Consider the following 25,826-nt stretch of genomic DNA (forward strand, 5'->3'; position numbering starts at 1 on the left):
TCAGTATACATGTTCACCAAAATTGCACATACTGCTCAGCCCGCTTTTTGGTGAATACCCTTATTTGCCAAGGGGTCTTCTACACTGTGAATAGACCAGTCAGCATTCCATGTATAAATAGTAATAATAATTAAAAAAAAAAAAAAAACAGTGCTCACCTGAAATCTTTTCTTTCACTAAAGATGTCCGCAAGGGCCACCATTGAAACAAATGAATCATTTCCTGGACTGGAGGTGAAAATTGGCATGCCAAATTTGGGATTAATGTTGCTAAAGATAGTTTTCTCTGTTCTGGCATAGGAAAAATTGCTTTTTCATCTAAGTATGATTAACACATGCTGTGCTTCAGGAGTTACCTTGCCTGTGCAAGGTGTCTTCGCTGGAGGGTACTGCAGGAAACAGAACATCCCCTCTCGAGCCTGATGGCAAATGAGGCACTTGCTGTAATGGATCATTGGGCTTAACTCCAGCAAAAGTTCTGGATAAGTCCAGATAAATGTTGCTATTATCAAGCCCTCAGACAAAGACTTCTCATCAGGTCCTGATGGATCACTGGTAAATTGCTCAGTGAAGTTTTTGTTGTTTTTATATAACTCCAACTACTATTACTAAGTCTGCTACAAAAACTTGGTTTTCTAAATGAAGGAATATGGGGGTTTTTGTCTTGTCACCATTTGAACAAGGCAAAACTGCTTTTGCTCTAACTAAAATGGGAAACATTTTCAGACAAAAGCCAACCCTGGAAATTTTCAACCTGCTGTGTTGTTACGAGTTGTGAGCAATTGAAAAGGAGGAGTTTATAGTGGAAATCTGAGTTCAGCAACTACCACTCAGCTGGCTGTTGCAGAAACGGTCCTGCTTGTCTTGTCACCATTTGAACAAGGCAAAACTGCTTTTGCTCTAACTAAAATGGGAAACATTTTCAGACAAAAGCCAACCCTGGAAATTTTCAACCTGCTGTGTTGTTACGAGTTGTGAGCAATTGAAAAGGAGGAGTTTATAGTGGAAATCTGAGTTCAGCAACTACCACTCAGCTGGCTGTTGCAGAAACGGTCCTGCTGAAGGGAATGGGGCTGCTCCCAGTTTAAGTAGGGACTGCAGAGCTCTGCCTCTTCGGAGTGATTATGGCTAGTACTCCCACTGTAATGATAGGGCTTCTGATTGCATTTATGGATGTAATAGCAGTAAATAGCGTGCTGAACTACACAGCAATAACTTTTCTGATGTCCTCTATCCATTGATTCATGCTATCAAGGCAGAGTACACACACGCAGCTGTGTTCAGATGAAGTCAGCAGCATCCAGGTATCTCTTCACAGAGGTATTCTGTTGAACGGCCAGGACAATATCAAGCTGAGAATGGAAGTTGAGGGATTGATTTACAAAAAATAATATGGCTCCCAAAATTCATTAAAAGATTGCTTCGTGCTGCTAGAGAAGTCTGATGATCTCATTAATTAGCAATGGAAGTAAAAGATTAGCAGGTTGGCTCTGAGTTATATTGGTGGATGACTGAGCATAATGTGGCACCACAACAAATATGAAAATGGTTGCACTATGTGTATTATTCTGGCATTTAGTAATACTGCAGTAGTTGAAGATTAAACTCTTAATTATGAGTATTGATTTCTCTGGGCTCTAGAAAGTGCAAGTTGAAATTGCACTAGAGCTGAGATTCTTCTGTTACCTGCGAAAATAGGTACAGGTTTTCCTGCTAACACATGTTGATGTCAGTCCTGTCACACTTTGAGCAGGAAGCCAGAAGGGCAACTTTCGCTTTTCTCAGTAAGTTTGTGAAAGGCATTTGGTCACAGAGCAAAAAGCCATGTTTTGTTTTCAATGTAGGATAGCAAAATAAATATGCTTTGATACAAGGACTAGAAAATGTTTGTTATGAGCTGGGTGAGCACGGCCACTTCCGTTGAGGTTCCATGTTCTGTTGAGGTTCCATGTTCCGTTGAGGTTCCTGAAGCAAGGCAGCATGAGAAGTCACTCTTCTATCCACCGTTTCCATTGCGTAATGAAATAGCAAACTTTGAGGAAGCTTAAGACACGTCCTGCTGCTTCCAGACCAGAGCTACTGTTTCACCTGTGCCAGATGGCCATAAAGAGGACACTCCATTCACTCTCCCCACTCATATGCACAAAGCTATTTTCGAGGCTAGAGCTGTGCTCCCAAGATGTAACTGTAACATAATATTCTTCACGGTTTTTGTTTTACCTTGTATTAACATTGTGGGCTTTTTATTACATTGTCCTGGTTTCGGCTGGGATAGGGTTAAATTTCTTCCTGGTGCTGTGTTTTGGATTTAGTATGAGGAGAATGTTGATAACACACTGATGTTTTCAGTTGTTGCTAAGTGCCCTACTAGTCCAGGGACAGCTCCCATGCCTACTGACTGAGCTAGGTACACAAGATGGGAGGGAACATAATCAGGACAGCCAGCCCAGCTGGCCAATGGGGTATTCCATACCATGTGACGTCATGCTCAGTATATGAATGGTAGGTGTGATCCAGGAAGTAGCGATCGCTACTTGGTTATCAGGCAGCGCGGGTGGTGAACAATTGCATTGCACATCACTCATTTTGTATATTCTATCATTATTGTTATTATTTTCTCTTTTCTGTTCTATTAAACTGTCTTTATCTCAACCCATGAGTTTTTCTCACTCTCACCCTTCTGATTCTCTCCCTGCCCCACTGGCGGGGGGAGTGAGCGAGCGGCTACGTGGTGTTTGGCTGCCTGCTGGGTTAAACCACGACATACATTTTATAAAACACTGATCTGCGTAAGTTATCCTAGAAAAAGGGAATTCCCTAAACGTGTAGGAAAGTTCACTCGACAGGCAGTGCCCACGCTCAGAGAAGCTTTCTAGGTGAGGTGGGATGTAGCTCCAGTCCCACTGAGACTGCCTCAAGCGACCGGTGCAGGAAGAGAAGATAGGAATTCTCCTGTGTTGGCTTGATTCATTTTTCTTGGAAAGGCAGATGATGGCACATGGAGAGGTGACAAGTGTTAGTGAAGGCTGAGTGTAGGGAGTGCCACAGAGGAAGGAAGCTGCCCGTGATTCCTCTGAACCTGGTGGGCAAGAAGGAGAAAAGTGAACAGAAGAGAAAATATTGTCATGTGCTGTTTGGGACCAGGGAGAGAAAGGTAACCTTGGCAACTGCTTTTTGTTGGACTGAAGTGACTGAGGGTGGAGGCCACTTGAATTAGCACCCTGAGTGAGCTTTAGTGCATGTGGCAAATGGCAATGTAGTGATGGCACTGAAGTAGCTATCAAATGCGAGTACTACCTTAAAATCCTTTTAGATTTTTATCACTGCTGAATGGTACGATGTTAAGTGAAATCATCTGATGCATCTTCTGTCCTAACACCCAGAAGGGGATGCGCTCCTACATGAGAGGCAGGTCATTAATATGCAGGCATTAACATGATGTGCAAGACTTTGGTATGCACAAGTTTTATAGAAATGCAGTGGCTAGAGCTATTCAGATCTTGACATGATTCATACAGCTCTGAAATCCTACTGTATTTTTTAGTAAGCAGATACTCAATTGAATGTTTCCTGCCAATTTCGTCTTATTTGTAAACCAGGCTGGTTCTTTATCAGTGGAGTAGTCTGTAAAATAGAGGGTGCTAATCAGCCATGGGCAAAAACCAGGGAAGTAACAGTATAGAGCAGAAGTAGCAGATATTCTGACAGATGGAAAAAATACAACATTCTTACCTTCGTGAAATTCCAGGCAGCCAAGAATAAGATTAGATTAAAGAAGCCATAATAGTATGCAGGTGGAAAACGGGACTATAAAAGCTTAAACCTAAAAGAGAAGGAAGGAAGCGGCACCTGGAAAAAGAGGTTAGAGTAGGAAAATAGCAGAGAGGAAAATAAGTCACTACAGGAATTTATTAGAGAAACCCGATGAAGTGAGGTGGCATTTCAGGTGAAAATTCGGGAGGATTTTGTTCTCAGTAATTGCTAGGTAAATGATAGTGGGGTATTGAAAGCAAGTTAGTTTAAAATAAAAGACCCACAATATGGCTGTTTTAAATTCCCCTCACCTTCTACATATCATTGCAGAAAGACACTAATTTCAGAAGAGACGTATCCAAAAATGTAATGAAAACCACTAAAAATATTTGAGTCCACTGATGGGATATCATCAGCTTGAAATCAAAGCGGTTTAAAAGAAAAATGGGTTGTTTTAGCAATTGCAATTGCCCTTCATTTCCTGTCAATTCTATATGCAAGCACGTTTTCTTTCTTTCACAGTCCCTTTCTGTCCCCGTTGCTGGTCAGGGCCCTGAGCACACGCGTTGGGAAGCTCATCAACTATGCAGGAGAAACAGCACAACTGAGCATAGACAAATCACCATAATAAACAAACTGAAAATGATAGAAGAAATGAAATTTAAGCTTTTTTCTAATCTTTTAATGCTGTTCATCTGAGTCTTACTGAATTAGTGGTGGAGGTTTATTTAAAGAAATACCATTTAAGTTGTTGGTGTCCCATGTCAAGTTAAGAGTGACTTATGGGGCTAGAAATTTCCTGATGGGTAGTCTGAATACAACTGGGGGCAATAAAGGTGCATTAATTTATGAGCAATACTACTGCAGATAGATGTTCTTTGAGGGGCTGCAGAGAGGTAAGGGTCTTTTACATGGGGCAGTGAGCCTCTGGGACTTTGTAGGCTCTTTAGTGTTCAGTATCTGTGTATATTCCTGGACATAGCTGCCTTTTAGCCCCTTATATAGTCCAGCAAAGAGCCTTATTCCAGAGACTGGGTACCCCTCTTACACATAGAACTTTTCTGGACCTCCAGGATGGAAAGAACAGATTCTGGCTTAAAGCAAGTGTGCTAGGGAAGCACTGATGAGGAGGAGAAACTTGAACTGGTTATGGGAGATGTTGAAACCATTCCGTTCTGGGATGTGCTGCTCCCCTTGCAGCAGGATCTCTTTCGTGGTTGTCTGAAAGGAGTGTTCCAATTACTCAAGGGCATTTCAGTACAATTAAGGCAATCAAATTGTTTAGGTAACCTGAAACAGTGCTCTGCAAACTTTCAATTGGTCTGTTTTTTCTGAGTTCATGCTACTCCCTTTAATAAGGAGAAGATGCAACAAGAAGGATTAGGCAAAGGCCTTTTTTCTATGTCCAACTTTTGTTTTGTAATTAATACATTTTTAAAAAAGAAAGCTTTTGGTATTGTTTACTTTCATCAACATATGTTTCCAGTTTCCAAAACCTGGGAAGAAGTGTCTTTCCCTCTCACTTACTCTCCACACTTGGCAAATGTATTCTTTCTTGTTCCTTGTATCAAATCAAACAGACGTGAGCATGTTTTTTTAATAACTGTAGGAGACGTTGTGGAAGGCGCAGTGGGCTTTGTGGCTGTACTCAGGCTATCTGATAACTGTGCCCAGGTGCAGCCTCAAGTTCATCCTGCAACCTAGCGCAAATTATTGTGTTCCCACTGTCTGTGAAAGGAGTCTTGAGATGGTGGGTACATGGAGGTGGGAGGAGAATGGGGGCATCCCAAAAGGCACTAGTGCAGAAACTGGGTAGGACCTGTCCAGATACACTCTTCAGCGTTTTCAGAAGAAACAGAGGGTCCATGACAAGTTGAAAAGAGCATGGTTGAGCTAGGAGCTCCTCACAGTTTCATGCTTCTTTCAAACCTGAGGGTTTTGTTAGCTGTTAGAAGATCCACCTCATATACTCCAAAGTTTGCTGAGGGTCTTTTCCTGAGTCCGCTTTAAATCCGAGTCAGTTAGGAAATTCTAACCTTTAATAGTATGAATATCTGTCCTGGACACCCAGAATCTGCTAAATGGCATCAATTTATCTCTAACTCACTTGGGCACTTAATTGGCTCACCAGCTTTTTTTGGGAAGGTAGGAAAAAAACAGCTTTTCTGATGAGGAGGAAAAAAATAAAGGTAATTAGTAGTTCCTATAAAAGAGTGTAAAACCCAATTCTGTTGTTTTTCTGGGAGGGCAGGGGAGACACCACTTTCAAACAAAGCAGCTGTCCCACCTATGGTTGCTAACCTGGCCGGGGAGTTTTATTGACTTGGTTATTTATTGAGAACATAGGTTTGCATTGAGTTTGAAGTATCCTATTTGGCCAAAGCGTTGCGTATTGTTGAAGACAAGTGTGTTAACATTCTTGCGCATGATTGCAGCTTCTGCTTTTATCTGGTTCAGCTCATGCATGGCCATTTCCAAACTTTTACTTGTAGTGGGAAATGAATGTTTGAGTCCTGCCCGTGGTCACATGCATTTCCAATAGTTAAATACATATTTTCAGTATAATCAGAGGTTCAGACTTTTCGAGATTGTCGAATGGATTTACCTTTTAGAGAAAATAAACCAAAGTAACAACTCAGATCTTAGGACTTTGAAAAATTGTACCTTTGGGGCGGGGGGGAGGGAGGGGGACGACTAGGTAACTTTTGAGACAATGATATTGCCTTTCATTTAAAAAAGAAAAAAGTTAAAATATGCAAGAGGAAAATTGGGGCAGGAGGGTTTTTTTGAGCTTTGAGGCACTTTCCCTCCTTGTTCTGCTTATATTCAAAATTTCAGGTTCTTCCTAAATAATTTTTGATGATTACAAGGTCGGAGCACTCAAGAGGTTGTTTAACTGAAGAATGAGTATCAGGTTTTGGATAAAATTGTATTTTTCTTACATTGTGTTCAGGTTTTTGACTTGAGGAGCTGTTACACAAACCAAAACCAAAGGACTTTAAATTCCTGAGTAAAAATGTCCCTCTAGCTCTTCAGTTAATCAGTACATCCTGTCTTAACCTTACACTGTGGTGTTTGCTTTAGAAATGGAGACCAGAAATTCCTCTGTTAAAATAAAAATTAACATAAATTTTAAATAGGATTGTAAGAGCCCCTCTCCTACATGAAGAAGTGAAGATATGCAGGTTGCCAGTTAAATGTTCCAGGATACATCTGCTGTTACAAATAAATGCTATCAGTTGAGATAATCCTCAGCAGCTGTTAAGTAGCGGAGTTTCACCAGCTTCTCGGCAGAGCTGTCCTGATCACGGGAATGAGCATCTTTTGATAAATGGGGGGGTTTCATTTCTGGGCGAGCAGGGGGAAGTTGGCCTTGGCATTTTTTTAATACTTTGAACAGTGCTTAGAAACTTTGAGGTGATTCCTTTGAAAATGCAGATGTGCATACCCAGGTAGAGCTTGGTCTGATTCATAAACATTTGGGTACTAATCCGTGTTCATGCAGCCTTGTCCAGGTTGAGGCATGCAGGCAGGGCTGTGTGGGAAAGGCTGGCACGGCTGCTGCCCATGAGGTGATGACCCTGTATGGTGACGGAGGAGAGGGGTACGATCTTGACAGCACGCAGGCTGGCACCCCTCGTGAGTTCTCGCTTCTTCTCAGAAACTGCTTTTGAAGAAAGAGCCGAGGTGAAATGTGTACTGCTCTCTGCACTCCTGCTCTGTGGATACACTCAGAGATGTCCTGTGTTTTGTTTTCGAACAGGAAAAGCCAACAACAATGTACAGTGGGATGAGGACTCCGTAGAATACATGCCAGCCAACCCAGTCAGGATCGCATTTGTCTTGGTTGTTCATGGCAGAGCTTCTCGGCAGCTCCAACGCATGTTTAAGGCTATTTACCATAAAGACCATTTTTATTACATTCATGTTGACAAGGTAATATATCACTGGTTATAAATTGCCTGTCTCGCCACCTGTCAGTCTACCCATCTTCGTCATCTTCTTCATCTTCTCTTTACCTCTTCTGCATAGAGTGCATGTCACTTTTTGTCTCTCCATCTGTTATACGTTTGGAGCCTCTTTTTTTTTTTTTTCTTTCTTATCTTCTCTATCTAACAGCCTTTATTTCTCCTTATATGTCTATGAGTATCTATCCATGTCTGTCTGTTGTACATTTATTTAACAGTAATTGGTAAGTTGATGCAGACTGACAGTGGTGGTCCACTGGATGGAGAGCTGACTCGAGGTGCCGTGGGCAAGTTACTTTACTTCACACTGTGAAAGAGAGGTAGTAACAGTCACCTCCTTTGGAATCTACTGATGACAAATGATAAATAAGAGCTACTTACACTGATTAGTGATTACTGTAGTTGTAATAAAAAGAATTAAACAGGGGTCTCTGTACATTTCCAAATCGGCATTTAGCAAAAGAAGGTTGTGTGCCATAGTAAGTGAGGGCAAAGCAATGGCAACGCTCAGTGAGTCAAGAAGTAGAGTTGGTCGTTAGTGAATACAGGGAGGGACAATTTTGGACTGAGTAATTTGAATGTATTGCTTTTTTCTCCTGTAAAGCGATCCAATTACTTGCACCGGCAAGTCCTCCAGTTTGCCAACCAGTACCCAAATGTGAGAGTCACTTCTTGGAGAATGGCAACTATCTGGGGAGGAGCAAGTCTTCTGTCCACCTACCTGCAGACCATGAGGGACTTAATGGAGATGAATGACTGGCCATGGGATTTCTTCATTAACCTCAGTGCTGCTGACTACCCAATCAGGTACAATGAGTACTTTAAGAATGTATGTGTTTTGTTCCTAAAGGAAATATGTATTGAAGGATATAAGGGATGACATGTCCGTGCTGTGCTGCAAGAAACAGAGGTCAGAGAGACAGTTTCTTCTGTCTTACAGCAGAAGACTCATCTTGGTGAGGCTGGTGTCTGACAGCCACTCTTTAGCCAAGGAGACAATCACCTTACTGTACTCTGTGTGTCTGCTGCTTACCTAGGAGGGACTGCGGCTGTGAGCAGGCTAGCAGCACTGGTTCTTCACTTTTACTGAGGAAGCAGGGGCTGCTCTATTTAGCCATTATTTCCAGCAAGGGGCACCTGCAAGAGAGGATGAGTAAAGTACCAGGAAGTACTGGAGCTCAGGAAACAAACCCCAGGCAGGGAGAGATTACTCCCTCCCAGTGCTCTGGTCAACAGTTTGATTTGATGTCTCAGAAAGTGTTGGAGGTATGAATATAGATTCAGTGAAGGTAATGTTCTTCTCTTCCTTTTTTTAGTACTTTTTCTGCGGAGGATAATGATAGTAGAAGTGACAAATAAGTTGCTAGGAGTCAATTATATCTTCAGCACCAACCGTTGCCTGAATATCTTTATTCAGATGGCGTCAGGCAAAGAACCTCACACACAACCACATGATAAGGCTCGTGATTTTAAGTGAAATTATATTCTTTCTGGATTTACATAACCCAGGCCCCACAGCTGCATTTTGTAAGGTTTACTACATTGTGCAAAAGTAGATGGTCCATCAAAAAAACAAAAAACAAAAAACAAAAACCACAAAAACTAACCAAACAAAAAAAACACCAAAAAAACCAGCCCACCTAAAAAACCCAAAAAAGACCCAACTCCCCAAAAAACAAGTGTCCTTAAACTGTTGGTTTTAGGCTTTAAGAATTATCAAGAAGAGGAAAAAAAATCCTTGTGACTTCTGTTTCCCTGTATGTTGAAATGAATTGATGAAAGGGGAAGTAACTTTCTTGGGTGATTTTCTGATGAGTGATGACATAACATGCTTTTAATACTCATAGAAAAGAAATATATTAGATGCTTTCACTGCCTTTTGCTGACTAGGTTTCCGCAAGATCTCTCTCAAAGTATGGGTCCCTTCCTGAAGCTGCTACTCAGACAGAAATCCCCACTGACGTGAAAAATGAAAAAAACTATTAGCGTATGCCTTAAGAAGGATTTTGTGAGAACTGACAAAAGGCTTTATTGCTAGTGCCCATTTCTAAGCACTGTCAGTGAAATGCAACACATGTTGGGGAGAAAAATTAAGGAAGAGCACAAGAGTCACAGAGATTGCATTGATATTGGAATATGGGGATTTGAATTAAGAAATCATGATATTGCACATTGCATCCAATTTAAACACTTCTGGTGTCCAACAGGAAGAGACCTAACAATTTTGACATATTATCCTTGTTTGTGAGGGAGAGTATGTTCTCTGTATATCTCTTGAGTTTTGGGAAAAGCTAGCTTGTTATTCCCTATCGTTCCCTTTCCCAGTAAGGAATCATAGAATCATAGAATCATTAAGGTTGGAAAAGACCTCTAAGATCATCAAGTCCAACCATTAACCCAACACCACCATGCCCACTAAACCATGTCCCTAAGCGCCTCATCTACACGTCTTTTAAATACTTCCAGGGATGGTGACTCTACCACTTCCCTGGGCAGCCTGTTCCAAGGCCTGACCACTCTTTCAGTAAAGAAGTTTTTCCTCATGTCCAGTCTAAACCTCCCTTGGCGCAACTTGAGGCCATTTCCTCTCGTCCTATCGCTTGTTACTTGGGAGAAGAGACCAACCCCCACCTCGCTACAACCTCCTTTCAGGTAGTTGTAGAGCGCGATGAGGTCTCCCCTCAGCCTCCTCTTCTCCAGGCTAAACAGCCCCAGTTCCCTCAGCCGCTCCTCGTAAGACTTGTTCTCTAGACCCTTCACCAGCTTCGTTGCCCTTCTCTGGACATGCTCCAGCACCTCAATGTCCTTCTTGTAGTGAGGGGCCCAAAACTGAATGCTGCACTGATGATAAAAAGTAGACTAATGCAAGACTATAAAGGAAGAGGTAGGTGATGGCACTTTTGAATCAAGTAAGATAAATTGTGGGAGAATAATTACTGAAGGTCTAGTATAATTATAGACTAGTTCCAGCAGATGTATCCAGTTATCCTTCTGTGGTGTTGAGTCCACCCTAAACATCGTGTAATGCTGAGGCCATGACCTGTGGCGGTCTCAACTGCTCTGAGTTCCCTGTGGAACAAGTTAAACCACGAGGCCAAATGGGATCAGTCACTTATAGACGTGGCCATAAACAGTCACAGGATTTGTTGAGTAGACTGTAGTCAGTGTAGTGTTAATGGATTCTTTGTAATAATGCCATGGTATCTTGCAGTCATTCGAACTCTAAACAAGTGCTATTCGGCTGGAAAAATTCCAGGCCTTTGTTTCTTCCTGGGGGAAATTCTTGAAGGTTGTGCTTCTCCATTGCAGCCGCTCTCAGAGCCGCATGGTGGGCTCTCAGCAGCTGGCCAGGCTTCTGAAGTGTTCGCTTCCCTTTCTGTCAAAGTATTCTGTTACCAGAACTGATGGAAATGTGCTTCCTCTCCACACCATGCACTTCAACAAAAAGTAAAAAGCCTTTTTCAGTGCTACAACTTTAATGGCAGTCACTTATAGGTACTGTTAAATTTTTTTGAATATGGAATATTACAGCTATAAACCCTGGAAAATGTTATCTCATCAAATATATATATATATGAGTCCATTTCATTTTCGTAGTGGAGATGCTATAAATTAATATTCTTTGTAATCCTTAGGAAGGCATTACGTCTCTGCATACCCCATAGAGAGCTGATTGTTTTTCCAGGAAATAGTAAATAGGGTGTTTGAGGGGTTTTTTTCCTTCTTTCAGACCCCATGCCATGATTTGTCAGATAATGGGTTAGGGACAGTTTACACTTCTCTCACTGGTTAGTGATATTGCAGTGGTTTTTGCTAGGTTTCCCTGCATAAGAACATATGAATTTTGTGGATTAATAGTTTTTATCCAGAGCTGCTTCGCATTAAGCTTTTCTTCCCATCTGCCATTCCATCTGTAACACTGAAACCTTTACTACTTCTCTTCGGATAATAAAAGCTAATCCAGCCTTATAAGTCAGAAAAACACATTCAGTGTGTGAGGTTAATACTATATGATGAAGCCTAAATCTGTCCGGGGACCAGTCTGGTATGTTCACAGGCTACATTACAATTGCTGGGAGCCCTTCATCCTTCAGAAGAGATGTCCAGAAGCAGATGTCAAGGATCACACTATATAAAGGCAGGAGAAAAAAAATATTAGAACCATTTATTTTGGGAGGGAAACAATTAAAAATGTGTAAAATAAAACATATGTAAGCCAGGAAAATGCAGATACCCCTATTATTCTTCCTCATGCCTTAACATTTAGTTTGTGAAGTGGAGTCTGTAGGTCCAGCACCTAGCACAAAGGAGGTCCTAATCCATGTGCTTATAGTTGTTACTGCAGTAGAAATCGCTGGCAAACAGAGTCTGGACATAAGGGCGCCTCCAACAAAAATACTGTGTTTCCCTTTAGACATGAGGAAATATGCTATTTATTGGCCTATGTGAAATGATGTGGTGCATTGTCCAACCTTGACTCCATTCAGCTCCATTAAACATTCTCAACAGGAAAACGGGGGATGAAATGGCTAAAGACAAACCTCTACAACCGACTCTGAGGTGGGAGGTTGCGTGACTGCCCCTCCTTTTGCTCTGGGGTTGTGAATAAAAAAAGGGTACATGCCTCAGGGTTCTCAAGAAATCATCTTTCACAGTCATTGCATTCATAAAGAAATGAAAGAAACCAGCACCTTCCTTCCTTTTCCTTAACTTTTTTGATTTTAGTGGCATTTTTTCATGATTTAAAGTCTTCTGAGAGCCTCTTTCAAAACCCTGTGGGAAAGCTATTGATGTCTTTAACCTCTTACTTTACATGGGTATCTATTTGCATGATTTATTGTCTCTGACAAACAGCATCAGGTAGTCAACCTTATGTTCAGGGACTGAAATTTCACTCCCAACAAGGTGAACTATGGTAGAGCATCTATTGATCCTGAATGTTTAATGTGCATTGCAGGAGTCCTTGGATAATGTGGCAGGTGAAGTGTTGCACCACTTAAATTAAGAAGTTTAATGAGATCATTTAACAGTGAATGTCATGTCAGTGCTTACCTGGCCACAAAGCTTGTATAAAGAATAAACATAATGAAACATTTGAACTATTTATAATTTACAGTAAATCACTGAGCCTCAATCACCAAAGGGATCAGCAAATATAATTGCCAGCTAATGCTTGGTCCTTAATAAAGGTCAAGCAAAATTATTAGCAGAAGCTTGGGGAGTGCTTCAGTATAGTAAGAAAAGAGAGTGGCTTATTGATGGAGCCAGGAATGCAGATATGACTACATTTTCAATTATGAGCAATCAGGTATAACAAAAGAACTTAAAAGAAACCCAGTGAAACTACTTGTGTTTTACTGTTTGGCACTATTTTAGGATAAAGGTTGCATAGCTGTATTTTCCATAAAAGCCTGTGTTGTGAAGACTTGGTAAAATGAGACACATTCAATAGAGGTTTTGGTCTGGAACTTGCATGAAATGTGTATCATAATACAAATAGCACCTGAGGAAGGGTGGCTACAGACTCCAGAGAGTAAGTGGGGTGATCTGACTGGGACTGGTCCTTCAAATAGGTGCCAATTTGGTGTAATTTATAGAGATCATCTTTGTCAGTCAGAATCACACTCAGAAATTAAGAAAAATGAGCTAGCAAAGAACTGTTGACTGACCTGCTCTTGTTTCATTGTGTCGTCCTCTGATGGTCAAGGTAACATTGTTAATGCTAAATAGCAATATTCATCTAAAGATTTAAATGCTCCTTTAGAAACTTGAGGGATGCCCTTTGAAGTAGGTAAACCTTTTTCTCAGGTCGATGTTTCCAGCCCAATCAGCCAGCAGCAGACAGGCAGTCTGACTCTCAGTCCTGCATTTTCTTCAGCAGACCTGCACTCCTGACTCTTTAGGAGAGTTGTTAGCAAAGATAACCACCCAAAATCAACAGTTTTATTTGAACTCCGGCCAAATCTGAATGTGGTAGACAGCCTAATAGTGATAAAGCTGTCCTTTCACTCATCTGTCGTCTTCACAGTTTTCATCTGTAATAACTTACATGGCCAGGTCCTGCACTGGGGCTATACTGCGGCTGCTGCCTTTGGATATCAAGAAAGGAAACTGAAGGCAAAATGGCTGTGAGGAAAATGAATTATTTAAAATTCTTCTCTGTGAGCAGCCAGGTAAAGTATTGGTTAGTATCAAACCAAACTGATGACTTCTGAACGAGGTCCCTGGGCAGCAAAGTGTTTGCCAAGAGTGAAAAGGTGGGAGTGGAAGGAATAGGTCTTCAGGTTTTCATTGTGGTGACAGGTGGAAATAATTATAACCAACAGGTTTTAGAAAGAAGTTCAACCTTTGGGAAAAATGCTTCAGCACTTTTTCAAGTTATTTTTTTTCAGGTGTCAGAACTACCTGGGAGAACAGCAAATTCCTTGTTCAGCCACTGGCCCAGATTCATCCTCTGCAAAACATGGGTGACTACCACTCTATATAAGCTACATCAGGGACGATTTTTGCTCTGTCAAATTTACTATGACCTGCCCAGATTTCACTTGGGCAGTGGACCAAATGACAGAACCTTTGAAGCAGGTGACTGGGAGAAATAAGTGAGAGAATACAGTTTGCATGGAGTGAGTAAACCAGACTCAAGTTGTCCATCTGCTTTTGCAAAACTTCTCAGCTTTTGCAATTTGCAGGCTTGAAATGCAATATTGGAAATGCAGGAAAATCTCTTCTTAGAACTGAAACAAAGAACTTAAGTTTCACATACAGCACTCTAGCTTTGTGAGAAATGTCTGAGACCCAGTTGTGCCCTCTTGATGATTATGAACTTAGAAATCCCAAAGCCAGCAGGGCTGATGGAAGCTGTGTGATGGCAAATAGGATCGCCAAAACCATTGGCTCAAAAGGCAGTTCCACTCGCTCGCTCTCTCTGTCTGACTTCTCATTAATTTGACTTGACTTAATTTAACAATTCTATGTCTCACTGAGATTCAGACTTCAGAGCTGTCTCTTACAGATATTTCCTTCCTGGCAATATGTAAGCGGGTGCTGGACATGAAAGCCTGTATAAAAGACATTGACTTTCCAGGGCTGAATTTGACCTTACACCCCATGTGAAGCCACCTGTTGCAATGCTGCTCTGAAATGCAGGCCTCGCCACAGAGTAATGTACCGGGCACTAGGCAAATAATATAGCATTCTTTAAAGTGCCCTTTCGAACGTTAACCTGAAATGAAGCACTGGCAAATCATATCTATACATCTAGATGGGAGTACAGCGCAGGTAGCTTTTGCAGTACAACATCTGTTAAGATGCCAGCACCTGAGGTTTTTATCTCAGTATTGTCACTGACATTGTATGTGGGTTTGTTTGCTCAGAATATCTTTATCTGGTAAGCCAGACGTCTTAATCCACTCTTAATACTTCACAGGGAATCTTTTTTCCTGTCCAAAAAGGAACTTTATCAGTGTTTTTCTTGAATCTGCATTCTCTGAGAATTTCAGATGTGCTTCTTTCTTAAATCCCTCAAATAACCTTTTCTTCTCCTCTTTCCTCACTTTGCCAACACATTTGCTTGAGATTTATATGTATTTTGAAGGTTCTCTTTTTGGTTTGCTATGCCGCTTCTCTGTTTTACTGTTAAATTATCAGTGGTTGGCAAAGCAGTGGTTTTGCACATGGTCACAAATGGGTGGGGTGAAATGTTGAAATCATTGTGGCTTAAAATATTTATTTACATCTGGTGTTAACATAATATTTTCTTCAACCTGGCAAATGTTAGTGATGGGAGACCCACCCTTTCTCTGTGCAGCCACAGCAGCTGAGGTTATTCTTTCTCCACTTCCCCTCCTGGGTTTAAGGCTATAAAGCAGATTTTTGCCTTTGGAGAATTGTGACATCTGCAGCTCACAGTAACTTTTATGGATATTTAGTACTTCTGAAATGTTCTCCACAGCAGTCTCAGTTTGGCAAAAAAAATAAACGCACCCCAAATTGGACACTGGTTTGGCTATCCAGGCATCTCTACAGGCATGCAGATTAAAGGTGCATCAATAAAGCACATTTTTAGAATAGCGGTATTACTCAAAGTACCCTTGTCCTTGGCAGGATGTTATCGTGTTGATTACAGTGTTAAACATTCAGCCCTTCATCTCTTCCTATGTGAACTGAAGCATCTGAGCCGGTGTCTGAGACCACTCAGAGGACCGCCTGGCAGATGAAAGCCCCAGATGCCAAGTTTTAGAGTTTGATGGACATTGCAGCATCTGAGCACTTGCTGGGCTGCCTGGCTGGTATCCTCTTCTATTCTGTCTTGGCTCTGGGGCTGCTCACAGGGAGGTTCTCCAGCGAAGAGCCAAAGGGTTTTCATCTGTTTGCCATTTGCTTTCTGAATGCAATTTATTTTTCACTTATTTATGACTGAGAAAAAAGTCTATCTCCTAAAAGAGAGTTAAATGCGAGTCTTCACTGGATACCATTCAGCCTGATCTATAAACAATAACAGTATAGATGTTGTGATAATGTGCACCATTGGTTCCTAGGCAACACGGTTACATCTTTTGTCTTCAGGATGCTAGAATAATATCTAGAATAGTATTTTTGTAAGGGTAATTGATGTTTTGGGGCTGAGGAAGGCATTGGGCAGTATGAGGGAACTTGCCAGCTTAGCTATTTCTCCTTCACAGCTCCAGGGCTATTTATGAAACCTGTTTTTCACTTACAACTTGTCTTTGTGGACAAATAGTCTGGGGTAACCAAGTCAAAAAAAGGGTCCTTCGTGCAGAATGGCTCTTGTACTTTAAATCCATGGTTAGCAAAATTTCCCACTAGCTATCCCATGCTGGCAAGCCTTTCCCATGGTACTCAGCTGCTCATTGCATTCCTGGGCAAGAAGCTCCAGTGGGGTTTGAGAGTGTAGTGGGATGTTGGTCATTAGGGAAATCCCAGGTGTGACTTTCTCTCCTGTGCGCTCTCCTGCAGCTTTGCTTTAAGTGGCTTTTACTCTCTGGATTTAATTGTGAGATGGGTAACAAAAGCTGCAGAGAAACAGGTCCTTGTGGTGTTTACCTGGGGTTTATGAGCAGAAACTCTTTAATCTCTCTTCAGCTGGGTTTTGGGTTGTTTTTTGGTTTTTTTTTTTAGAAAGTTCAGTAAAATCATTATCAAATTCCAAAAGCTAAAACTGCTTGAAAGAGGGAAACATTCCTATTATAGCATTGCATTTTAAACACGCTCTCCCTTCGTGGCCTCGCTGAATTCTCTCAGGAAATTAAAAATCTGTCGAAATTGCCATTAAGACACTTTTTTGTTTAGATTTCAGGATGCCACTTACAATAAAACAGCTGCAAAATAATATCTGGTGGCAGTTCAAAGTGAAGATGAAACAACAACATGTGCCATTATACCTTTCCCAAGTCACTCTTAAATAGTTGCGAACGAAAAGGCCATTAAGGGGTGAGCAAAAATGTTGTTCTGATTCAGTCTTTTAGTGGTGATATTGAAATAGAAAGGAGAGGAATAGACGAACTCTTTTCGTCCAAAATAGGGCTAAAAATGTAAAGGTTGAGTGCTATTTGATGTTAATGATTTTTCAACCAATTTATACGTAAATTCTGGTCTTGTCTTGATACTAAATTTTGCACTTCGACATTTTTTTATTCAGGATTACTGCATATGAATGAGTAGAAGGGCTGATTCGAATGAAATACTTTGCAACAGAATTAACGCTGCTTTGGAAAAACAGATATTTTTTAAAAAGCGCTTCTGTGTAAATAAAGTGCAGTAGTAACCCGCTGTGGTTACAGAGCAAGGGTGGCACAAGTGTACTGTCCCAGCTGCCTCTTCCCTTTACTCTGATCCAGTGGAAACTCCGTTTTCCCCAGAATCATGGTGCAAGGTAAGAGCCAGCTGGTCACCAGCTGCCTCGCTCCTTGGGATTTATGGGGAGTGCTGATGGGAAATACTGTATTAACTTGTACAGAGGCATCCAGCGTTGCTCTGTCTGCCTGCTGCTGTCACTCAGTGAAGTCCCTAGGACCACGCCATGTGTTGATGCTCCAGTCCACAGGCTCTGGGAGCTGTGGGGTGGAAGAGGGTGGTTGCAGGACAGAGGTGGGAAGCACGAGGCTGAGGTCTTCCAGTGCGCTCCCTTACATGGGAATTGCTTAAGAGGCTCCTTCGCCTTTGTTCTCTTCTGCAGGGAACAAACCCCACTTCGTCAGTCTATAAATGCTGCAGAGGAGGCCCGTCTCAGCTCTCGTGTCTCTGTAGATCACGAGCAATACCTGTGTGCGTGTGCAGTGCTGCAGAGTTTGGGTGGATCAGAAGAGAGTAGGGCACCTCTGTGCATGCTTTGTACTTTGGGATGTGCTGCAGAATGTGGCTCTTTCTCCCAAGCTTTTTTTTTTTTTTTTTTTTTTTTTTTTTTGTTTAAATAGTCCTGACTAGTGCCAGGACTATACTTTTTATAGTCCTGACCAGTCAAAACTGTAGATCTTGAGCTATAGTGGAAGCTTTGACCTGGTGGTGCAGAAATTCAAGACCTACATTTTGCTGTGCAATCCCAGGTAGAATTAGTGGCTAGTAGGCTTTTACAGTTGCACCTTATTACAGTTGAATACTTCATTTCTGCTCGTCCTGCACAGCACTATTAGTCACAATGCATTTATATGATACTTCTGAATATCTCTCTATATAGTGGTGCTGAATACCGTTGACTATGTTTGTGACTGCGCTTCTGTAGTTACAGGCTGATCAGAGGGGATGAGGCCCTAAATGGTTCATTGTAGCACACATTCCACTCTGCCACACACTGTTTAATTATATCCATCATTCAGCATTACTTGATGAACCAGCTGTAGGCACAAGCATCCCTAACCTTTCATGAGGATAATTGCACTCTTTGCCACATTAGGAACTGGTTTGGGGCCAAGTCTTTTCCAAATACGGAGTCGATCTCTGTTTAAAAGTTTGCTGCCCCAAAGTAATTTCTAGCAAGTAATCTTGCAACAATGCATTCTTGGGGCAGCTGAAGACTAAAAGGTCTATAAATCCAAATTGGTTATTCGTGTCACATTATGGCTTTGTATAATTGGGGCAGCCTTGGAGGATGTTTTAGCACTGACTCAGATCGTTGTATTGTGAAGATGGGATGCGCCATGCCAGTCAGGTGCAAGGTAGCTTCCAGATGGTTTCCGTGGCAAGGGCTTGCAGGAACCGTGGCTATGCATGCTCTATGAGGGTCAATGTCATTGCTAAACCTTCGTATGGGTGGTATCGTGTAGGCACTGAAACTGTTCCTGCAGGGCTCAAGTCATGTTGCTGGTGGTAGCTACAAAACTATAGCTGAAGGCTGAAACACCCTGATCTTTCTTCTGTATGTGAAACTGGTACATGTGGTATGTCAGGAGCCTGTGTGTCAAGAGAAACCAGTGCTGGGTATCATCGCAAAGTGCCTGGAGGGCCTCCAGGTTTGTGAATCATTGCAACCCAGGAGGGGAGAGGCAGCCGGGACGTTGCTCCAGGTCACCTCCCGTCTGCTAAGCAGTAGGGCTTGGCAGGGTCAGGAGATCAGCTGGTGACAGACTGCCTAACTTAAATTCACATGTGTTTTTTATAGTCTTTTCTTGAGTTGAAGTGAACCACTGATCTCTTCTGATCTCATGATTAAATAGGACTGTATTGGTTGCAGCTCTGTTGAACACAGCAGTGAGTGGGGAACACCAGCCTCCCACCCTCCCAGTTGTCTTCTCGTCAGCCCCAGTTATATCAGTTAATGGATCTAGTCGTTCCCTTTTAGTTTTCTCGCTCAGACCTCCTCTCCGCCACATGTTTGTGCCCCTCATCCCAGTGCTGCATTCTTCACTGACTTACTCCAAAACAGTCCCAATGAAGAGTAGGGCAGGTCATCAGCTGGCACAAATTGTCAAAATAAGATTATTGCTCAACCCAAATAAAGGTAACAAAATGTGACCTTCTGTTGTTAAAACCAATTAAGTTTCCTTCCATCAACTCTCAGTTCATTATCCCTTTCACCCCCCAGGCTCTGTTCTTCCATCTTTTCAGGCTTGGTGCAGAATTAACGTTAAATCCCATTAGCCTGACCCCGATTTCCCCGTTTTGCCTTCTGGTCCTTTGAATTGATGCACTCCGACAGGTTGATTCGGCAGCTCAAAGGGAGTGGCAGGCCCATGAGGAGCTTCGGGAAGGGCCTGGTTTACTCTAATTCACTTTACTTTTAAATGAGGTTTGTGAAAGGGCCTCAGCAGCAGGGTCTCACCGGGAGGAGGGAGGGCTCTCAGCTGCATCCCTGGCACAGAGAGCACCGCATGGCTCCTCTGCTAGTGGGGTCCCACCACTCATTTCTTGGGATAACTCTAGTTAGGAGAATGGAAGCTCACCATTGGATGAGTGTATATTCCTTCTTGTCTTTTCCTTGGAAAGTGTGGGATGGGGAAAAAAAAGTTTCTTTACCCAGATACATCTTTCCTGCTGCATCAGAAGGACCATCTGCTCTCAGAGCAATGTGAGACTTTTTGTCTAGGTTTATGCCGCAAGTTAAACAAGGAGTGACTAAGCTATACGTTGTGGCCTCTCAGAAAGGACTTTTCTGCTCCCTTTTTCAGCAGTGGAATGGTGGTCTCAGGTTTCCTGCTGCTTGCAAGCTTAGCATGAGCGCTTTTCGTTTCTTTATTGACATGAAGCATTAGGTAGCCACTGTGTTGTGTGGCAGCAGGGAATGTGCCTGGTGAGCTTTGCAGAAGATGCTGGACCTTTGCATTTGGGAGCATGCCTGCCATGCTTTCCCCTGCGTGGAGCCAGGAGGTGGCCCTGCAAAGAGGGGCTGTGGCCGGGTGGCTTCAGTGGCGAGCTGAGTTGGGGGGAGGAACGTTTTCACTCGAGTCCTGCAGTGAACTGCTCTTTGGTGTTTTGCCAGGCATGTGCTGATTTTGAAAGTGATGTGGGGAAGATACGATTTCATGGCTCTCATTTCATATGACAAATGGGTGAGGGCGGGGTGACGGGGTGAACCACAGACTGTGGGGAGAGCACACAGTCTGAGCTGAGAGCAAGTTACGTTTCAGAAACTGAGAAATGACCAAAATTTAACATTTAAGCTGGAAAAGTGGTACCTTAACAACTGTATCCAGAAAAACAAAGATTTCTCATGAGCCTTAAGTTGCAAGACTGTCACAGCTGATTGAGGAACACACAGCCCACAATGATGGACTTTAAATCCGAGGTAGATCTGCTGGGTGGATCCATCCCAGCCTGGCCTAGCCTGATACCTGTACACGTGTCCCCCTCACGTTATCCTTCTGCATGTGACGATGAGGATCCTAGCCCCAAGGTGGGATGTCTCAGGAGGGGAGTGCCGTGCGCACGGCTGCTTTTCTTCACAGATGCCAGAGGGTCTCCACTCCCGCAGGACAGCAGGATCGCACCCCCAGACTGACAGACTCTACAATCTGCAGGCAAAACTCTGCAATGATGGAGAAGGCAGCAGTGTTAATACTGCTTGTGACTGAGTTTACTTCACATAAAACATTCTCAAGGTCTCTTTCTTCCCACTTTCTTGGAAGAAAGTGAGTATTTTTTATTTTAATTACTCAACCTAATGAGCAAATATTTTTTCTTACTGACTTGTACAAATAAAATTTCAGATGGATGTGGGAATGTATAAATCAGGTGAAGTGAACTGTTACTTTAAATCTTTCATATTTAATTTTATTTTCTTCTCTTTTACACAAAACTCTTAGTAATTTAATTTTGGAGATGGTGAAAAAAATTGCTGAATATGAAATATGCCATGTAAAATATACACGGTATAAACAAACAAAAAGATCCCATTCAGCCCAATATCTAGAATTTTTTTTCTTTTAACCAAAGTCTCACTAATTTGAGTTAATGGACTTGTTGATTTTTTTCTGCAGCTCGCTCCACTTGCTTATTTAATCAGTGATTATTGTTTTCATCAAAATGGGATGTATCCTGTAGGCAGATGAGGTTCTACATGAATATGCAACGGCAGACAAACACTGAAAAAACGCAAAGCAGGGAGCATCGTTCTGTACTAAATAAAATCCCAGTGCTTTGAATAAACCTAAAAATCTATCATGTTTGGTTTTAATAATTAAATATCCTTGGGTATTAGCAGCTGGTTAGGCAAGTATTTCACTACTTTTTTTTTTTTTTAGATGCTTTTCAGCAAATATATTAAGTGGGCTCAGTTCTTTTTGTGAGATAGGATAATCATGTCTGTCTTAACTCTTTGTAGTGCTGCATCCTTACAAATGATACCCTAGCATCAGTAAGAGGATGGCCTGCATTTTGGTCCATCCAGAGTTCGTCTGTTAGCTTGATAAATGTGGTAGTTTTCTATATTGATCTCTGCATTGATGCACTTGATTAGTAATGGAATGGCTTGTTATTGTAATAACAGGTAAAGGCAACTTTGTGAAAAGTAAGTTATCTTGGCAAATACATTTCAGCAGCTGTCAGAAGTCATGTAGTAACTGGCAGCAATTACATTTTCTGCCACTCTGACACATTAATGAATAGGCCTTACGGGAAAAAATGGTTGCTCAGGAACTTTTCCTATGGAGAATTACCTACTATGAAACACGTAAGCAGGGAAAAACAGAGCAGTGATCAGAATCATAGGAAGACAGTGCTAATTTTAGTCTGTTAACACGCTAACAACATAACCTTCACAGCCTAATCAGTCTAGCCTTTAAACTGGGAAACACCACAAAACTTTTGTTTGGATTTCCCATAGCCCATTCCAAGAAGACAGAGACAGGTTTATGGTCTGGCTTACGCTAGCGCAAACTGAATGCACTGCACTGAATGAAATTCAGTCTTTTGCGTAGGGCTTTATGAGCTGAAAAGAGGATAGAAAAAAGTGTTTTTTCATTGATTAAAGGAATTGCAAGAGGGAACTTGTCTCACTATTGAGGGTACTAAGAATATTAGTATCTTAAGGAACAAAATAATGGTTAATTTGGGTACTGCTTTCTTCCAACATACACCTTGTAGAAGAATGGGCAGAAAGTGCATTTACCAATGTTTCTGTCATTCCACAAGTTATTTTTTCTAGTGGGAAAAAATCCTTATTGTCATAAAAGTTGTTAAATAGGAATACTCTGGAAAAAGAGAAAATAATACCCAAGACATTGGGTTTTTTTCCTTGCGGAGTTAAAATTAAGTAAATAACATCATTAAATTTAGATGTACTGGGCATGAATCCTCTTTAAACATGCATCTCAATGTAAATAGCAATGTGGCTTAAAGCTGTGTAGCTAACCTAATCAAGTACGCTGCTGCTTCCTGCTCGCTATCTATCAAAATGACCATTTACGTCAACACTCAACTTCCTTATAGATAGAAATGTAAAATATGATAGATCTTTGGCAGTATAATACTAAAATAGCCTTTCCGCACTGAATTTTCAGTAGATAGCGTGTGTTCATTAGCTTTGCACTCTGCATTCGATCACTACATACAGTCTTAATAGAAAAAGGATAAAAACGTTCAGACTTGGACTCACTGATGTCATCCACCTAACCGGCGCAATTTTATCACGAAAATCACATTTCTTTCCATTTATCCTAACCACGGCTACCTTGGAAAGTTGCTGACTAAAGTGTTACTGGTAGCTATTAGTGGAAGGTCAGCTAAAGTGACTAGGAACATTGGCCTCGTTGTACTTCGTCTGAACCCATCTGGCTGTGTGTGACAAGTTTCCCATGAAGTTCTTCACAATATGTGCAAGCTCACCTCCCCCTGCTTGCACTGATGCTTCTCCTCCCTTTGTATCATTAATTTGAGAAGAATTCATTTTGAACCAGAGTGACGACTGTTGTTGGCTTGTCTTCTGAAAGTCTGCCATGTGGCATGGAGAGTAAATATGGAGAAGAACAAGTAATTGAATGTGCTGCTCAGGGGAGGGCAGGGTTGAGCTGAGCTGTAGCGCTACTGCCGAGGGTCCTGGCCTGGCTCCGGAGTGGCAGCTGTGCCCCTCCATGGGCCCCCCTTGGACCGGAGTCAGACACCTTCCACTCTACTGCTGCAAAGGCAAAAGAGACCCAAAATACATATATGGCTTGTCCCTTACATGCCTGTTAACCACGGCAGGGGTGATAATATTTAACCATTGACTCTACCGGAGAACAAAAATTAAAACAGAAGGTTGTATGTTAGGCTATTTTTTTTTTCAATTTGCAGATTTGTGTTGGTGGGATCAAAAGCCAAAAAAAGGCTGGAAACAAACTATAAATGTGCCAAAGCCAAGATAAACAGGCTAAAATATGGCTTGACAAATTGCTTGTACTCCAGGCTGACAGAGACTGAAGTGGGGAGCAGGCAAACGTGGCAGCTCTCTCTCTTAAATAGCTTTCACAACTTTTTCTCCTTTTTGTTTTTTTATGCCCATGAGCAGAAACTTCTGCTTGTGAAAAGCAGAATGAAAAGCGCCAATGCCAAAAGGAAATCTGCTTACTCAAGATTGGCACCTTAGTTTAGGAGAGACAACTCATGTTTGGAGCTGAGATAATGCTGAGTAAGCATCAAAACTTTGGGTTACTTATCCAAAAATGCTAAGCATTTTGGATCAGACTATAATTTGAAGTGTGTAAACCCCACATTGCTGTATTTTCTCCTCACCAATCTGCATTATTTTAATTTCCAAATATGAATAATGGGAATGCCAGCAAGGCCTGATAAACAGTTTTTGCTGCACTGATAAAAATGAGCTCTATACATGCAGTTCAACTAAACTGACATCTCTTGTGAATGTAGTGGGAAAGGAATTTTGCTTTACTACAATATATACCTTTAACAACTTTTCTAGCCCTTATCTAAGTTAGACACACGTCTCTGCCTTTACTTAAAAATATTTGTTGGAAATATGCAATTATAGGCCTTTTTAGCAAAGGCTATCTGTCAGGCAGTCAAGCTCTGGGCTAGCAAGATGGAAAAAAAAAAAGATACTAGTGGTGATATGCTGATCATTCATAAACTTAAATAGAGAAATAAATAGAAAATTGTTTAACAAATCAGGGTGAAACGTTTCCTTCCTTTCTAGCAAAATGCCTCTGAGTTGAATGCATCAACACCATGTTATTTAGGGAATAATTCGTCCTGCACGTAGCTGATTTTCTTTGATTATTTTCACGTGTACCAGGGTCTGTGCAGTTGCACATTTGGAAGGAGCTTCAGAAGCTTTTGTTATTCAAGTGTTTTTTCAGTGTATTCATTGTTGATAAGCATACGTATAATCTAGGCTTAGCGATTGCATGAAATTAGATTTATGAAAGGAAAACTACTTTAAATAATGCATTTCGTAATTTTACTGTAAAATACGTAAGTTGCTGTAAAATTGGGGAAGAAAAGAGCTGCATATGACACGATATTGCTTTAAAATTGGGAAAAAAGAGCTGCATATGACACGGTATTACAGGATAGTGTTTTTCTTATTTCTTTACTTTTTATCGCAGCGGTAGGGATGCTCAGAAAATGTCTTTGTCACAAACAAATGAGTTCCTAAGATCAGTTCAGAGGTACTCCTGGGACTGAGGGGATTTCTTTTAAATGTTTTGTAAACATCAACGAGTTAAATCTTAAACCGTCAGTGAGTTGTGTGATAGATCTCTGGTAGAGATGGACAAACTGAGCTACGACTGGATTGAGCTCCGTGGAAAAGTCTCCTTAATAAGTGTGCTTGTGCACCTAAGAGATCTAAGATTAGTTAAAAGACAGCTCTCAGCTCTTAATCTTGTGTGTTATCATTGCATATGCTGCTTCCTAACACATGGACGTGTAGACCCTTAACCATAAAGTAATTTATGAGAATATAGTGTGAAAGTCGCATCGTTTCAGAAGATCTACAAGTGTGCTACAGTTAAGGACATGCTGTTAAGTGCTTTACTGGATCAGACACACAGTGATTGCACTATAGTATGGTGTGTTTGATAAGATCCTGGATAATTTAAATGCTTGTGTTGAAATTGTGCTATAAAATAATTGGAAATTGAGTAGATTACTTTATGCCTAGCAAATAGCTAAAGAAAGTCAAAAGCAACAAGTTAAAAAGTTTTAATGAGTGCAGGTG

At 41.5% G+C, this 25,826-nt stretch overlaps 1 protein-coding gene across 1 annotated transcript in view; it reads left to right on the forward strand.

Moving 5' to 3' along the window:
* The window catches only part of XYLT1 (xylosyltransferase I), a gene marked incomplete at its 5' end in the record, with an annotated part of 97,969 nt that overhangs the window by 27,595 nt on the left and 44,548 nt on the right, over positions 1 to 25,826 (forward strand). Inside the window, 2 exons of the mRNA XM_009576338.1 lie at positions 7,516 to 7,688; positions 8,325 to 8,527. Coding sequence (XP_009574633.1) covers positions 7,516 to 7,688; positions 8,325 to 8,527 — 376 coding nt within the window. The remainder of the gene's footprint in view (positions 1 to 7,515; positions 7,689 to 8,324; positions 8,528 to 25,826) is intronic.

Source organism: Fulmarus glacialis, unplaced genomic scaffold, assembly GCF_000690835.1.
Source record: "Fulmarus glacialis isolate BGI_N327 unplaced genomic scaffold, ASM69083v1 scaffold17130, whole genome shotgun sequence".
Lineage (NCBI taxonomy): Eukaryota > Metazoa > Chordata > Aves > Procellariiformes > Procellariidae > Fulmarus > Fulmarus glacialis.